This window comes from Ciconia boyciana, chromosome 3 (assembly GCF_034638445.1).
Source record: "Ciconia boyciana chromosome 3, ASM3463844v1, whole genome shotgun sequence".
Lineage (NCBI taxonomy): Eukaryota > Metazoa > Chordata > Aves > Ciconiiformes > Ciconiidae > Ciconia > Ciconia boyciana.
Window position 1 is genome coordinate 62610493 of NC_132936.1, and position 18245 is coordinate 62628737.

At 35.1% G+C, this 18245-nt stretch overlaps 1 protein-coding gene across 8 annotated transcripts in view; it reads right to left on the reverse strand.

Annotated features, from left to right (window-relative positions):
* Positions 1-18245, reverse strand: part of EPB41L2 (erythrocyte membrane protein band 4.1 like 2) — a 128044-nt gene that overhangs the window by 37960 nt on the left and 71839 nt on the right. For all 8 annotated transcript variants that reach the window (XM_072855852.1, XM_072855859.1, XM_072855858.1 and 5 more), the window contains 5 exons: positions 15820-15924; positions 9357-9399; positions 3366-3441; positions 1614-1832; positions 1063-1150 (listed from right to left, as the gene is read on the reverse strand). In XM_072855852.1, coding sequence (XP_072711953.1) covers positions 1063-1150; positions 1614-1832; positions 3366-3441; positions 9357-9399; positions 15820-15924 — 531 coding nt within the window. The remainder of the gene's footprint in view (positions 1-1062; positions 1151-1613; positions 1833-3365; positions 3442-9356; positions 9400-15819; positions 15925-18245) is intronic.

Sequence of the window (18245 nt, forward strand, 5' to 3'; positions counted from 1 at the left end):
GATGCAAGTTTTATAGGCTACAAAACTAATCACTTACTGATAAGGCTTTGATACACTGTACCACTACACAATACAGCAGAATCTCATGTCCTCCCCAACAACAAATCAACTACATCAAATGCCAACGCTGTCATTAAAAAGTAGCGTCACTGGCATAACTAACAGCTGCAAGCGGATCCTGGCAAACAGCAGTTCTAATGCTTGCAGTTACGGCACTACAGCAAACAAAAGCTCCAATAAAACTCTAAAAATCTAAGTTCCTTGAAACACTACAGATCAAGTGAGCTTCCACGCTGCACTTGTATTAAAAAATTAATAAATGTTACAGACATAGTTAATGTACGTGAATAAAGATTTAAGTATACTTCTTTCAAGTGCTTCTAACAGCACCCAGAAAAAAGTCTATGGAAAATTGCAAAAACAAGTGCACATTGTTTCCATATGAAACAGAATTAAACAGTTTCTTTAGTTTAAAAGTCTTGGTTTTCTTTTTTAAATATAGGACTGATATGCTTACAATGCATTAATTTTCCTAATAATTTGACACTCTGGATTTGTGCAAGGGAGTGGGAGGGGGTTGGTTAGTTCGTTTGTTGGGTTTTTAACTAAAAAAATCCCACTAGAAATGCAAATTTGATTTGACCTACCCAGAGGAGAGGAAAAAGCACCAAAAAACACCCTCCCCCAAGACCTCCCCGCCCCCTCTGTTTTTAACTCTCATGGTATTACAAAACAATTACGTGTTCTTTTAGGCTTTACTTTATGGCCCCACGTCTTTTTGGCATGAAAAATCTGACATTTAAAATGTATTTAGCCGCTCTTATGAATAAAATATTCTTTCCAAGCTGCACATACGTCTATGCATTTAAATAAACTTAGATTTAAAATAAATTCTAAGGATGTTAGAGCTGTAAACTGAGTAATTATCATGACCAAGAGATAAAAGGCTTATACCTAAGAACTGAGGGTATGAAATTTTTTAAATAATCTATATATACTATGTTCTTTAATACTAAGCCTGTCTACCCTAAACCAAAACAAACCCAAACCAATCCCCAATACCTTGGCATGATGTAAATCCACTCCATACATGGAGAGTCTCTTAGCATTTTCTAGGAACTGGGAATCCGCCTGTGCTGGAGTCAAGCCCCTAAAACCATTGAATAAGCCTTGAGTTTATTGACAAAAGAACTGATAATCAAAACTGAGTGGAATCCTGGAATTCAGACACATAGAAAAAACCTCAGTTTGTAAGGTATCAATAGCATTTTTGCCCTAAAGGGAAAGTGTTCTTTCAGAGCATATTATATCCCTTTAGTAGAGATTTCCACCTTCACTCTTTCAAAATATTCTAGCAGTATGTTGCTTAAACTAATTCATATGCTCAGATAAAAATATTTTCTCCGAAAGTTCTCTTCTGAGATCTTAGTGAAGCTACTATTTTCAAACTGAAATTTTTAAACACATGAAAGTAAGAGGTTCTAGTTACATAGCAAAAGATTTCCAAAGTAACAATAACTTCAGCTTAGCAGTTTTACACATACTTTTAAGAGAATTGACATAAATGTGACAAAGCATGATGATTTCATTTAATCACAATGTATCTGACACACCTGTGTGTTTTGTGTAGCTCAGCTACTTTCTCTTCCATTTCTTGAGTTTGATTGGGTGCAAATTGGAATTCACTGATATAGTCACTGCGGTGCTCCTCTGGGTCGTGATCACCCAGCTCAGCCTGCAGGGTGTATGAACCAAGGAGAGCGTGAGTCACAAAAGAACATGGCAGTCGACCAGAAGCAATATCCTGACGAAGCTGTAGGCACAAGAAGTATCTGCAAGACAAAGGAAAGGGAAAAAACCAAACAAACAAAAACAAGAACAGAGAAAGTGTTACCAATGGCAAGTTTACGAGAGAGATGGCGAATTTATCGAGATGCATGTTATCATATAAGCATATTTTAAAATAACTCAATGCATTAATAATTTGTTACACCTTACATTATTTGAGCATTATTGCCACACAGTACATTTCACTTCCATTTTTAAGAGTCGATATTACTTTCATAAATAAAGTGAAGAGCAGGAAAAATTCTGATTTCCAATATAAAGGAATGAAAAACCGTATCTAGTTTGTAACAAAAGCTGACTTAGGAACTCCTTCATTTCACATGTCTTCATTTGTCCAAGGTTTACAAATAAAAACCCATGCATTTTCTTTGACATTTCCCTTTGGCTTTCTAATTCTAACTTTTATATCCCTTGCAGTTCACAAGCTAATCAAGTCATGTAATACACAAAAGAAATCTGGTTTAGTACTGAACCCATAATTGCCTTCCTTAAACCATGTATGTATTAGAATTTAATATTTCAGGTACTGCATGCAGTCTTCTACCAAATTTAACAAGTTAACAATTGGTAGACATTCTAGCCTAGCACAGATTTTTAATGTAAATTAAAAAAAAGTTTTGCAAGTGAAGCTTAAATTTTAAGGAATTTAGCTTTAAGCTATAACCATAAAAATGCTTTTATCAGTTGAACATGCAATTGAAAAGCCAACCAACTCACTGAAAATTTTCAAAGAAAACACAGACAGCTTCTTTTAAATACACTGCGTACTAAATGTCTTAGACTATTTGTAGTAATATATCACCTACACACTTGCATAGCTATCTTATTTTGTGCAGAAGACTGATCCAATGCAATGTGTAGTAACATATATCCTGCCTTAGCAGAGTCAGCTAACTCCAAACCAAAACTAAGTGTTTAGGTTTTCCATAACTCCTGAAAAAATGAGTGTCAATTCCCTGCACTCTACCCACTGGTTATGTTAGTCTTGCAATGCTACTTTTTAGGTGCCTAGTATCCACTCCATTCTAAGTATTTTCTGTCTAAGAACTCTGGAAGTGAATTATTTTCAGGTTTTTTAATGTTTTATGGTTTTATTTAATGCATATGTATAAAACTACATTTTCATCAACCTAGCCTAGATTATTACTGAAGTACCTAGTATCCCTTGAGCTTTGTTCTTAGTATCAATACCCCCACACCCTCATTTGCTATATAATAAAGCAGCAGCCTGACAATAAACCACTGGCTTCTTTCAAATATGATAATTCACATCTTACCTCCCGCCCAAATCATATCCCCACTTATCATTAAATTCTTCTTTCTCAGGTTTCTTCCTGAAGTTTTCACTTTGCCTTTTCAACCTTGTTCCGAAAAGCAGTTGATGTAAGAACACCTACAGTGTTCTACAGTAATAGGCAAACCTGTTACGGCATCCAGAAACTGAAGAAGAAATTTTATATGGCCTTCAAATTAGACTAACAGTAAGTTTTAAGTTCAAAATTAGGGACTATGCATACCTAGTGATGTCTTCAGTCAACTGTGAAGGATCAGGGGGATAAAACTTCACATTAAAGGTGAATATCCAAGGTAAACCTAAACATGGGAAATGTCCAATTGTTAATCTCAAACAAGTTGAAGCAGGCAAAGAAAGAACCTTACTGAAAAAAGTTAGGCAGTCATATAAATCTTAGATCACTGAAATCTTGAAGAAAGTTTTTTCCCTCTTTTTACAGTATATTAGTAAGAAGCATAGATTATTTTCATTATCAGATAGTAATTCATATACACATACAGTGAAAGATTAGCATGTTAAAAATTATTTTTAAAGTATGTTTTACAGTAAGTTATGTAAATATCAGAAGATGTTTTTAATTTGAAAACTACCATAATATATCAACACTTTTAAGATATTCTGTGTTCAAAGACACTTGCACTGAATTTGTGTTTATTTCCAGTCTCCTCCTGTTTAACCTGGTAGTTTGAGAGATTGTACAATAACTATGAACATGAGATGTCAAAATGAGGTCTGCGTTGTATACAACAGAAAGATAATAAGTAAATTATTCATATTCATACAGAATGCATGGAAGAAAAAAAGATTAGCTATTCCTTCTTTAAAATATTTTTTGAGAAACAATACCTTTAGCAACTATAATAGCAATATTTTAAGCTTACCTTCTCATGTGTTAAAATTGTTAACACCACATACTTTTTTTAAGCAAAAGCATGCTTAAACTAGATTAATAATTTGACAAAGCATAAAATGTTGCCTTTTGTCATAGCTCTAGTTTTAAATAAATTTTTAAGATTTTAAAGCTGAAGTCACTCATCAATAATTAAAATACATTCTCAGAATGTTACTCTACCAGTGTTGTAACACTATGTGCAAGAGGAATTTGTTCATTGGAGAGTACTAATAACTTGACAAAATGTAGAACTTTCCTAATTCAGATTTTATTAAGTCCAATGCAGACATACATATGTAATAGAAAATCCCAAAATAGGAGTCTAGGAAAAGAATTTAATAGCTCGGTTTTGCATGCTGCTTGAAAGCAAATGCAGTTGAGCTTTATCATATCTCGCCAAACATAAAGAAAGTAACACTACAATGTAGCTCTGCTAAAAATGATGAAGAAAGATGAGATAAGAAAAGAAATCAAAATATTATCGAAACAATTAAGTAGCCATTTTTGTCTTTCTCTCGCCCCTTTTCTCCTAATGCAAATAATATTTTGGTGAAAGACCTAGCAAAAATAATCTTTGGTAAAAAAAGGTAATAATTTTATAAAGCTTGTTAATGATGAATTTCGGACAGTAAACAATTTTAAAAATCTGTCCTACACAGATAAATCATGCTTTGAAAAATGTGTATTTTAACAACAACAACAAAAAGACTGAAATGCCATTTCCAACATAACACTAGAAAACAGTGCTGACATTTTTGTTTAAGGTTATTTTCTTTTAAAAATCCTGTTTTAAAATTTCTCATCTGTTAAAGGTGAAGAGGTGCTTTGTGTCAAAATTTCTAATGTCTTTAAACATTAAAAAAATTATTTCAGTTTTTCAGACATGACTATTCATTGAAGCACTTAAATTTCTGCTTAAGTGTGAACCTCACTCTCCACCTGGCTGATATGTCACTATTTCCTTTTGAGAGCTCAGTTTTTTAGCATATATTAATGTTCCCAGTTATCAATTATTTGTTAGAACAATGATAAATTTGCTTAGAAAATAAGGCAGGACTCCTTAAATAAGAAAGCCTAATTTATCGGATGTACATATAGTACTGAACTGGGGAAAATATGCTTCATTGCATTGTCTACTACAATCCAGTGCAAGACAGAATTAAGACAAAAATACCTTTAAAAATGTCTAACACTAATTAATACAAATAGCATGACAAACAGAATTAAAGATGGAATAGATTAGCCCACTTCCATCATTTATCTCCCAGGGAATTAGCATAATTTAATGAAAAGCTGCTGATATTCAGTAAGCCAAACTGATGAAGAGAAGCAACTGGGCCAAAATATCTATGCAAAAAGTGTTCAGGGAGAGTTGTCATGTTAACAGGGCTGCGGGATGCGGAGAGATGGATGAAGGATGTGTCCTTCCACACAGGTACTAAATCAGTCTTCAGGTTTTCCTGGAATGAAGCAATGTTTCCTGGTATGAAGCAATTTTTCCTGGTCTAAAACTGCAGTTAAACTAGTCACAGATGAATTCCTGCTTAACCTATTTCTCTTTCTTGTCAGCATTTCTACAGTTAGCTTTCAGAAAGCACGGTAGCCAGGAGACCTAGACACCATTTGAAGAAAAAAAAAATCTATATTGTCTATAAAAAGCTAAAAAGAGTGTAAATCCTCTGAATGTATAGACTATGCGAAAAACTTCAGATGTCTACTCATACTAATTCCGTAGCTAATCCATTGGAAAAATGTTGTAGTTGACTTTGTACTAAATATTTTCTGGACAGTTGGTGACCTTATATTTTGCCTGATGACTGAAAGCACATTTACCCCCTGAATACAGACTAGCAAGTATATTACAATGCACACAGTCTATGTTTATACTTCTCACTACAGCATACTGTTTACAGCCACATAATCGAGGCATACAAACGTAATTGTCTTCACACAATAATGCATACTATTACTGGTACTTTGAATTGGTGGCCAAGACAAAAAAATAAATAAATCTGATATTTAAAATTATATTTAGCATTCTATCCCTGATAAGGCTCTCTGTTTTGATGTTTAATAATATGGGCTATAGAAATGTCAAAAATTTTTCTAGCCAGCTTGTTACCTCAAAAATGCTTCTGTGGCAACTTTAGGCACATTCTTAGAGGAAAAGAATGCAATATAACCAACCAGCTAGCAGCATACAATTAACAAGATTCATCCCATTTAAACTGGGAAATCAGTGAGGTTTTTTTTCCAGTAAAAGTTTTTTCTGGCTTTCACTTATGATATCTCTTGTGTTTCAACTTAGATTTTTAGGGTATTGTGTGACTAGGACAGATACACTACTCACAGGCAGATGTAAAAAAGCCCCATAAAATTAAGAAAATTACTTCTATAATTTTTCTTAAATTACCATCAAGAAAATCAAGAAATAAGGAAGATCTATATCCAGTCCACATTTTCAAAAGTGCATAAAAAGCAGAGTACAGGCAGTCCTGGCTGGACTGACAAGACTCACACAGATAAATTCTTAAATGAATTTATATAAGGATGAACTACCACACCCTCTGTGAGGTCTGGGATTTGACTATTCCAAGGTCAGTTGCTACTGCTTGTGCCATCATAATATTCAAGCTGAAGTTCTCAATTTTGCAAAAGCCTGAATCCACTTTAGATGTAGCAATTTTCAAGAAGATAGTGACAGAAATGTAATTACCCCACCTGTCCCTGATTGAATTAATTAGATGTTTTAACACATGCCACTGGATACGCAATTACATAAGTTAAAAAAAGTCAAGAATTAATTTTCCTGAAGAGATTGGGCTGGCTGAAAGCAAGCAAGCTTTTTGCCACCTTTGTAGCCCTGAGAACAGAGCCAGTAATCTGTGGATCATGTTCATTAGCCAAAGTAATATCAGTAATTGCCAAGATCCAATGTAATTGCCCAGCCAAAGTCCAACCTGAACAAACAAGAGATCACACAAGAAGGCCTGAGGACCCTGACTTAGCAAGAGACAGCCTGATGCAGAACATGACTTCAGGGAGACTAAAGGATTCTTATTTCATCTTCCCCAGTCACGGTACATACATGCCCAATGTGCAGAGTATTGGTATTGCTCACATGCAAGAGAGAGACAGAGATTGTTATAAATATTAAGTTGCAAACTGACATGCTGTACTCCACTTCCAAATTTGTCACCTTTGTGTGTCTGGATCAATGTATTTGTTCAGATACATTTATCTAGCATGCTAGTGCTTCAGTTTGTGCTGTACAAGAGAAAAAGAAAGGAGTTTCTTCATTTCAAACGTTCAAATGGACTAGTAGGTCTTACAGGTACCTTAAATTTATGATAATTGAGTATTTTTGTACATAAGATTTCCATTCTTGATTCTAAGACAAATAGATTTAGAACTAAGACTGAAACAAAGCCTCATTACTTGATACTCATGTATCTGGGGGATAAAATTTGTCTTTGCAGTACATTCCAGTATCTGGCAACTTTAATACACTGATTATGAGGAGCACAACTGACAGTATGCTGATTACTTGCAAATTGGTGTAAGAGAGTTTAATTTTAAAATCCTTAAAATGGTGTTCTTTCTTACTTGGTTGTTTGCCTTATACACTATGCCTATCAACTCTGAAGTGCTACAGACCAGAGTATTGGACTTGATCTCCAATACAAAATGTAGGTCTTCATGCTGTATGAAAAATCACATCCCCTTAAAATATTTTTTGTAGTATGTATTATACAGTATTTAAAAAAATGTTGTGTAGCACATCCAAAAAGTTTTCAGGTCAGTTCTTACACTTCAGATTCATGACACTTACTTGTAGGCTATATAGCATGCAGATCACTACAGAAGACAGTAACAAAAAGTATCAATGTCCTCAATCTTTTGTCAAATATTAAAACCAAACAAAACAACCTTTAGCGCACATATTTCGACAACTACTAGGTTTTTACTGAAGACCTGCAGAATAAGAAGTTACAATACCAGTAACTTTTCCTTAATTAAAAGGATGGCCTCTACTTGCATAAGTATATTAGTACATTCATGATTTTGATAGGTCTAGTTTGCTTATACAAGAGCATGTTAGATCAAAAAAATAGTTTCCAAGGAAGCTTCTGTAACTTTCATTTCTTTACTGAAAATATAAACCACACCTTCCTAGTAAGGGATTTCATCAATTGGGAAGGGTCTAAAGAAAACAGAATTAACACCACTATGATTTCCAGAAAAATGTGAGTGTTGCCTTAAAACAGGAAGTTAACAATAATAAAGAAAACACCTGTTTATCATTGTAAATAACACACTGGCATTCTTAATTACAAGTGCTCCTACTGGATCACATTCCCTAAAAAAGTTCAGAGTCGGTTTCTTAAATAACTTAAATTCTTGTTGTGTTGGAAGTGTAGACATGTAAATCTTACTATCATCATCATCTCCTCCCCACTTACATTTCCTATCAGGCACTACCAAAAGAAGGCTTCCAACAAAACCAAAACAACAATAAAAGAAACCTGCACTGGCCACAAATGAGTAAAGCAACAAGAAGAATTTCATTAAGAGCAAGGGTTGTCTGGCACTTCTTAGTGGCTACTTATTTTGTGACATGTAGACTCAGGAAGAGTATATCCTAAATTTACTCTCCATTCACTCTACAAAAGCTACCTGGCTAGTGAAGAATTTTGACAGAGTTTTATGCAAGTAGAAAGACTTTTCACTACAGTGCTTTTCAGACGGAATCTGTGTGAGACGTTCCAAGGTTATGCTCTCTATTCCATTTCCATTCTGGAAATGATGGACACATCAAAAAAGCCAATGTTGGACCGATCAGTATGGAAGAATATACATTTTCTGTAAGACATATTGATTCTTTTTTTATAGTTTCATATTACTCTGCTGAGTCTTTGGAATTAGAAAGTCCTATAGCAACAACCATGACCATCTTTGCGAGATGACATTCTCCATCCCATAACCCAAATACCAGCACAAAGTTGAAAAACATCTACTGTTTCAGGATGCAAAAAGATCAACTATTAGTGACATACAACACCAGAAAATTTTGGGGCAGCAGCCAGCATAATGATTAACTTCTACAGCACAAGGCTGAGTGATTATTTTTCTCCTTCTTGGACAGTGGACAGAAATAGAAGCTTTGCTTTCTGTTCTAAGGCTGAATACATCATTATCAGATATAAATTATTTTAATTATGTAAGTATACAATTTAGTCACCATTCAGGCTATTAAGTTTATGAAGAATATTTCTGTGTGGAAATAAAAGGAGCATAACATCTGAATACAGAAGTACTTACTTCGAATTTGTCTCTTAATTTCCTTCGAAGAATCTAGCCAGTTCTGAAAAAAAAACACAACCAGCATTTAAAATCACTTCAGACTCAAGATGGTGAAGTAATTTCATACAGTGCAGTAAAAGTTTGTATTGTTCAGACATCTGTTCTATTTTAAAATAACCCAGAGAATTCTAAAATTGAACTTGTGATTTGCTAGCAAGTCTCCCCACCCATACATAAATGGAATTGTGTAATGCCACTGCCTTCATGGTTGTCTTACTGCTTTAGACTATTTATGCCCTGTAATTTTAAAAAGTGGATAGTCTTACAGTGGAGGTGGTCTAGCAAATTACATTTGACAATTGCAATTTTCTCTCATACTCCTTTTATTGACGTAAGCAGACTTTTCAGGAATGGTTATGTAATCTCTACACGTCTGTGCCTATACACCATATAGAGTTATTTAAGATGATATTTCTCTTGAACTCCAGAGGCTTATTATTCCCATCGTTTATCTTTAGGCGTATACATTTGAGTTCTGATAACATTCAAAGGTGCTTGGAAAAACCTAATCAAATTTCATGCTTTTTTTCTGACCTCCCCCAAAGCAAAGTTATCTATGAATGTGTATTATGTTAACACTGATACACTGGCAAGGTTCAAATCTAGATACTCAGCTCTATTTCAGGCAATGAAAATAAAGTCAGTTTTTCATATTTAGATGCCTCACTATTAAATGTGTTCTATCCTCAATACCAAAAATATTTTTATATAATCTGTTCAACCTATTAAATAGCTCAAAGCATTTCAGTTACTATTGATATGTGCAAAGAGACTTTTTTGTGACTGATCATCCAAAAATATAATTTCAGGAAGTGAGACTAAGAAATCAGTAACATATATTCATCAGAAACTCGGACAATCCTGTTTACTAATTTTACTCATAGATGTCAGAAAATAGATTGAGTGAGAGACTAGAAATATAAGCCTTTTAACTGCAGGTACTGAGAATTTACTTTGTGCAGTGTTTGAACCTTTATTTCCCATGGCCAGACACACATACACAAGCATATACATGGAAGAAACACATGCACACAACCAGTCTGCCAGCAGGACTTAGCACATTTCAGAGACAGAGATGTGCAAAGTAGGGAATAATTAGCAACTGACTTGTAAGGTCAAGGACAACATTTGCATTTCCACAAACCACTGCGCATATTAGCAGCTTTAAAGTCAGAAGGGAGCTCGGTGCCAGCACAGATGTTGCTAAGGGGATATCTCTACCGATGTTTCTTGCCTAATCTAGCCAAGTAGTGGATACTGGGTATAATGTGACTCACCTTTCAGTCTATGGTACCAAACTCCGGATGCAACAATTGTTTTCCAATACCATATCCCTCAGTCTTTATTACGTGCTTTTCCACCCAAAGTCAAATTTATTTCAGGGACACAAAACATGCTAGGCTACAGTTTTATGGGTCTGTATAGATTAGGAGAATGTGGAACTATATGTTTTTGCAAGAGTGCAAATCCTTAACGTAGATCACCTCTGCTGATAAAGGATGTCGCTTCTATGAATATGACCCAAAATACTAAGTTCCCTGTTGTAAATGACCTTGGTCCAAGTTGATTTCATCACAAATGCAGCATGTACATATTAGACAAATACTGTTTACAAATTAAATGCAAAAGCCCCTTTTTATCATTTTTACGGATGCAATTAAAAAAAAGACTAATTTCACATTTCTTGCTTTAAGAAGTCTGTGACCTCTACATTTCATAGCTATCATATACAATTCTTCCAGAGATACACAGTCCATAACATTGTTACAAAGGCAGAGATACAAAACCCTCCTCCAAAAAATCTGGATACCATTTATTCTGCTTAAGTCAGAAAAACTGCTATCTGTTGGAAGAGCCTTGACATGGAAAGGCCTTGGAAGACAACAGAAGTCCTCAAATAATTTTATCTGAGACTCACTTCAGCTACAGTTCATCCTAGGTTTTCAGCCTTGGCATTAATTCCATTCCGAAATGATACACAGCCATATCCTTCCAATTACAAAGATAAATAGAAGTAGCTTAAACTCTTAAATTTTAGATAAAATATAGTATAAAGTAAATAAGTATAGAATTTAGCATGGCATAACTACAGCAGAAAACTACGATTCCTGAGTATATGTTACTTTCAGTGCTTTACCTTTTATCTACTTTACCTATAAAGTAGGAGAAAAGAACGTACAATATAGAATATGCTGCAAGATGGGAAGAATAATCCTTTCTTTACAGAAGTTATACAGTTCATTTTCTGATTTTCCAAACCTGGAGTAGGCTTATTGGAAGCAGACTTGCCACCAACTTTCAATACTGTTCTGTCAAACAAAATCAGATGCTTATATTCCATTTACAAACATAATTACAGGGGTGGGGTTTTTTTGCATCTGTGCCTTTTGTTATGGATAAAACAAACACTATTGAAAGAATCTACCCTGAAATAGACCTCTTAATGCAGAATAGACAGGTCTGTCTTTCAAAACAAAAGACAAAGTGGGTACACACTACTTTGCTCCAGTAGGCAGAAATCTATTTGTTTAATTTGTAAATGGTAAGGTTATAGATGAGACAAAGTCGTGAATTGTCAAAGAACAACAAAATGTTCTCTACCAGTACAAAAGTATTTTGTACATATCCAGAAAAGCAGCATTTCCAGCTGGTGCCCAGAACATAAGAGCAGAAGCTTTCTGACACTTCTGCAGAGCAATTACAGTGTGAATGGAGCATTCATGAACTTCTGAGGGTGTAATGCAATGAAATCACTAACTAAACTTTAGACCAATAACTTTAACATTTGCAAAACAATGAAATAAATCATTAATGAGTAATTTGACCTAAATAGTTTTAAAATGTGTATTAAAGCTAACAAAAATCAGTCTGATTTGAAGACATAGCATCTCTTCCAGCTGCACAGAACACCCATAGAGAAAAGTTAATGGGACTCCTCCTCCAATGGTACCCCAATGGTGCATTAGGGAGCAGCTCTAATTCAAAAGAGTGCCTGGCATTCAGTTTCCACACCCCACAGCTGCCATCGAGTTCAACAGCTGGCTCATAAATGGGTGGCTGTGATGAGTGCACAAGAATGAGTAAACCACATCATTCAGCATTTAGTACTGACTGGTCTGGAGGTCAGAGATTTGTGGCATTTTAATCTGAAGAGGCAACAGTCATAACAGGAGAAAAAATGCATCAGAAAGAACGGGTACTGAGATGAAGAAAGAATTCAAACTTACTACAGAGGTGAACAAAAGAGAAGGCCCTAAAACCAGTAAAAGTTCCAAGTCCCCAAGCTTTCTTTGGCAGCTATTGCTGAACACAACTGATCAGCCCCCCACACTTCCATCTATTAATTAAATAAAAAAATAAAATGTTAAATGTTTTTTTCTTTTTTTAAAAGAATGAAAAAAAGTTGAGACACTTAAAAGTCCTAAGACAGAAGCATTCATTAAAAACATACCACAGATATTTAACATACTGAAAACAATTTAAACCATCTTCATTCATGTATTAAAAAAATCCCTTTAATAACAAAAATGAGTGTTACAATCTTACTGAGCACATTCTGTGTAGCTGTACAATTTCAAACTTACCAGCATGAAAGAAACGGCAACTGGGGAGGGGGAACTTTCCCAGCACACAACTAGTAATTTTGCCGTATTAAGACACTACAGTAGCTACCCTTCACATTATCAGGATATATTTATACCACAACCAGTGTAAGAACTTCCAAACACGGTGTTGTACAAAAGCAGGACCTTTGAATTAGGTAACTTGAGTGACAATAGCAGTAAAAATAAGTAAGCCTATATAAAGGTGCCCATGTGACAGTACAGACGGTCCAACCCATAAAAGACTGTAAGCACTTAGCCAAGTGACTAGTTCATGCCAAAGCCCTCGTTTTCAAATTCTTCTTTGAAAACCTGGGTATTCCCACTCACCTGGTAATCACAATTTAGAACTGCACCAGAGGCATAATACTATCCACATAATGGCACTTCGGGTACAATCTAGCATATGGGCTATCTAGCCAGGAAATATCTAAAATAAACCCCTTCTTCACTGTTACTCACTGGCAGTTAAAATCTTGTAGTTCCTGCAGTTCACCATAAATTAAGCTTAATCCTGCAATAGCAAGTAGGAGGTGGGAAATGCAAATGTGCTAGGGAAGACTCCTTTTTAAGTTTCTCCAAATAACACTAAGAACTTACTTGCATGAAGACGACAAAAACCAACAACTGTGTTTTTTTAGTCTTCATAACAAATTGGACCAGATTTCTCCAGAAGGTTTTAAATAAAAGCCTGCTGCTGTCCATAATTCAGGTGACAAGTGATCTACTCTTCTTTTGAATACAGTACTAGACTTAGCCTGGGCATATAAATAATCAAACCACAGGGATGCTATTATCCACATATTTCTCGCTTAATTTATGTAAATACCTCATTTATGAGTGTTGCAACAGTAGCACCTCCATAGTCAATGGATAGGGTGCTCAAGGTCTCATTCAGGCTGAAAGGGATCTCTGGAGATAACTGGTACAACTGTGATTCAAGGCAGAGCCAGCTTTGAATTAGGTCAGGTTGCCCAGGCTCACATCCAGTCAAGTTTTTAGTATCTCCAAGGATAAAGACACATGAAAAAACAGATGGGCTCTTTTTAAGGTATGGTACCCTGTTCCTCCATTCACATGACTGAGGAATACCAAGAAATCTCTTAGTCCAACTAGAACCACATTAAAAAAAGAAAAAAAAGGGGAAAAAAAAAAAAAAGACGTAACTCTGCACCAACCCAGACTTTACTGCTCTACTTTCACAAGCCAAAGGCTCCCTATTCCACCTCCTAGGATCTACTCAAGTGGGCTGTTTCTTGGTATAGTTCAAGGATCCCAGGTCTGCTATTAGACCTTTCCTCTCTTGCCAGAGATCAGACTGTTGTTTTATGTTATTTTGCTGTGTGTACAGTATAGATTTTCAACAGTGAGTAGCACAAATAAAGGGACAACATGTGATAATAACAAATAATAATTAAGATTATTATATTACTCAGAGGATCAACTGAGATGCTCTTCATTGTTACAACAAAGAAGCTCTAATTTCTGTAAATGGTTTACAAGTCAAGAACAACAAAAAAAATCCAAGTAAAAATACGTCAAGCCCATTTTATATATGGGGATCTTTAATACAGAGGGATTGAGTATTTTGCTCCATGCTGCACAGGAAGCCTTGCAGCAAAGCAAATAACTCTAGAAAACAACTGTATTTGAATGGAAGTTGTCAGAAATTCAGATTAATTCAGACCACTAAATTAGACTTAATTTCAAACACAACAGTGGGATGAGAAAGATGACAGAAAAAAACCAAAAGCTTCCAGACTAAGTATAGTACTCATGTAATGACGTTTCCTGCTACAAATACAGAGATTAAAAAGAAATAAAATTTTTTCCACTTCAATTTGTAATTATTAGGGTGTTTTCTTTATGAGGGGAAAAGATGACTGCAGGTATATCTTTAGTTCATGGACAAAGCGACAGCCAGCCCATAACTAACTGTAAATGTTCAGATGCTGGGAAAAGCTAAATTGGCTTTTGGCAATTAGTGGAATGCATGCCACTTACTGATTTAAGATTTTTCTCAGCTCAGCAATCTAGATGTGCTCGACCATGCAACACGTAAGCAAGTGCAAAAGACAACTGAAAATAAGTGCCAAATGGTATTTAAGAGATCCTTTTGAATGTAGTCATATCAAAACACCATTCATTTGTAAAATTAGCATCCAATACTGGTGATGGGTTTGTTCCAGTCTCATCTTTACAAATGCCAAAATTTTCTTTAAGCTTAAAATTAATAAAAAAGGAACTCAAGGCCTAATAGTTACAGACTTAGGGGCAAGATTTCCTTTGTGTTCCTGTTCAAAGCATTATTAAACATACATGAAAAAAGGCAGCTACATTATTGGAAAGTCAGGTAGGAGATTAATTTTTTTTATTATTTTATCACCCAAAGTTTTGTTTGCTTGTTTTTCAAAAAAAAATGTAAATAATTAAAGTTTTCAGAAATTTGGGGAGTTCTCAGACTGTTAAGGCAAAGATATTAGTTAAAATTTCCTATGTTCACTTGCAGGGACAGTACAGCATTTTACTATACTATTTTACTGTTTTACAATAAAGCCTAGCAATTACTCAATTAGTTTTCTCAAAAATGCAGATATTTTAAGTATTCCCCCACTCTAAATAATAAATGGGCACTTTGTTAGGTATCAACATACACATCAGTATCTTGCACATCTTAACAGCAGACTAGAATTGACATTTTGCAACAGTTTACTCAAATGTTTGTAATGGTATACATTTAATACAATATACCTCACTAAACTATCAAAGTCAGTAGCAATGTAGAAAAACAAACAAACAAAATCCTCATACGGGCTTACCTTCTGTTCTGAATTCTCGTAAAACAACAGCCCAAAATAGTCCTTTTCCAGTAAATTGAGATGTTCACACACTTTGTCAAACAGCACTTGGCCTTTTGCTCTTTTCTGGGGGGAAAAAAAAAAGAAAAGAAGAAGAAAAAATAAGAAAAAAAGAGAAAAGTGCTATCAGTAAATCAATAAAATCCTTAATTACAGGTACTGTTATTTGATAGTACTAGTCAGGAAAACTTAAAACATCAATAAAATAGATTATAAAGCTGTAGCTTTCTTATGATACACTGTTCACCATATTTTGAAAGCTATACATATCACTGACAAAAATAAAGATATTTCAATATTTTTCAATTCATAAAAAAAAATTACTTGAATGCACAAGGAAAATTCAGTACCTAAACTGATTTAAATATTTTGCACCATTAAGTGTCACTAAACAGTTCTTATTTTTTCTGGATCTTTATTTTTAAAATAATGGAAGACTTCTTCATGTGAAACAACTTTTTCTATATTATTAACTTCTAAAAATCAATATACTTCCTACAGTGTTAATTTCTGTTAACTTCTGCATTTCTAGCATTTTGGCATATATCTCAACGACTTTTATGAATCAAGTGATATGAACTCCCAAGAAAAATAAAGCATGTTATCATCTTCAAGAGAAAAAGAACAAGCAGACCACTAAAAGTTGGTGATCAGACCAGTAGAAGCAGCATACAAGTGTAAGCAGAACATAAGCAACATGTCTAGCTGTCTATATTGCAGAGGTTTTGAGGGGCAGAAAATAAGAAGAGAGGGCTGCCTTCTATTTGTAGATCTATGAACTCTCTCAGTACCCAACAAACCCATTAAATACTCAAAAATAAAAACCAGTCTTAAAGAAGTTTATTCTTCCAGAAAACAGTATTTGTGGAAGTCAGTAACAAAGAAAAAAAATAATGAAGATCACATTTTTATTTGAGGTTAGTTTCAATATCGTAGTCTGCTACTTAGTAATAATTGCTAATAGTAATCGAAGACTTATCATCATTTTAACACACTCTTAAAAAGGTTGCTTGCTGTAGCTCAGTATTACTACAGCTTAAGCAAATGGCAATTAGTCTGAAGGTTTATCTGTTCTTCTTGTACCTGGAACTGGGAATACAAACAAGGGCATTCTGTATCTCCCTAGTGCTGGTAATGAAAAGCAGGCCCAGACCCTGCTTCTGTGCGCCGGGTTTTAGGGAAAAGATTTGTTGTACTGGAGACAGCAGCTGACAGGAGACAAAGTTTTAGAGCAGACGGCTCACAACACATACTCGGGTGGGGAAGATGAGAATTTCTTTCCACAGTTAAAATTTGAACGTGAATGGCATGCAGCCTCCCGGTTTGAACCAACTCCTCCATGACTGTTCAGCTATTTGTGGCATTTATCAATGAGGCCACAACATGGCATTTTCAGAGGCCTGGCAGCTTAAAGGAATTTCTGCATTTGCTTATCCTACAGATTTCAGTAGATGCCACACAGCACTGCAATTCCACAGGAACGCCATCAACTGCCCCTGTGTAGGCCCTTGCGACACTGCAGCCATTGTCCCCCGCCGACAGTGGCAGAGCTCACAATGTGCCCCAGCGCGGCACTTGCCTGCAGCTCAGCTCCACCGCACAAAACATTAAGGCTGGGAGGGGAGAGAAAAGAAGGTATGCACAGAGCAAATAGTGAAGGCATTGTTGTTTTATTCTTCAAGAATCCAAAGCCTTATTTATTCAAGATCGTATTGTTCAGCAGACATTACAGTCCCGAAGATCAGAAAATTTTCAAAGAAACAAACTCATGAAATGAGCGCGTTTAGTAGCACAAGCACCACAGCGATGCAGTGGAACTTAGAAGTCAGAGTCACTTTTGAAATGGGGAGCTGGGAATCTTAAATCTGTTTAGTACTTTCAAAAATTTTACGCTTCAGAAAGACAGATGACTATTTCCCCTAAGACTCTGAAGTAACCACTTAGTTTTCTTGACAGCCTCACCTTCAGCTTAATAAAAAAGTCAGCAATATAGAGAAGAGCTAAATCGAAAGCAGGAAATGTATAAGCAAGAGAGGGTTTGAAGAATCTTAGCCTGCTTAGATGCATGTAATAGATACAATTTTTCTCCCTAAATCATTGTGCATGTCAGTGATCACACCTTGCAAAGGCAAGTTCCACATATACATATTTCAGTAAAGGACATCTACAGATTAGTGCAGAAATAATGCATGCTATCATTAAGTCCATATCTGGAGTCAGTTGCTAATTATGTAGCTTTTTACAAAGTTCATAAACTAAAACCCACAGTTAATATCAAGTCTTTGACATACAGAAACATAAAGCAGCCAAATTTACAGGAAATATATTGCAAGTATAACAGTAAAATATTGCTTGGTTTCTTCTTAGGAAGTCATAGTCAACACAGA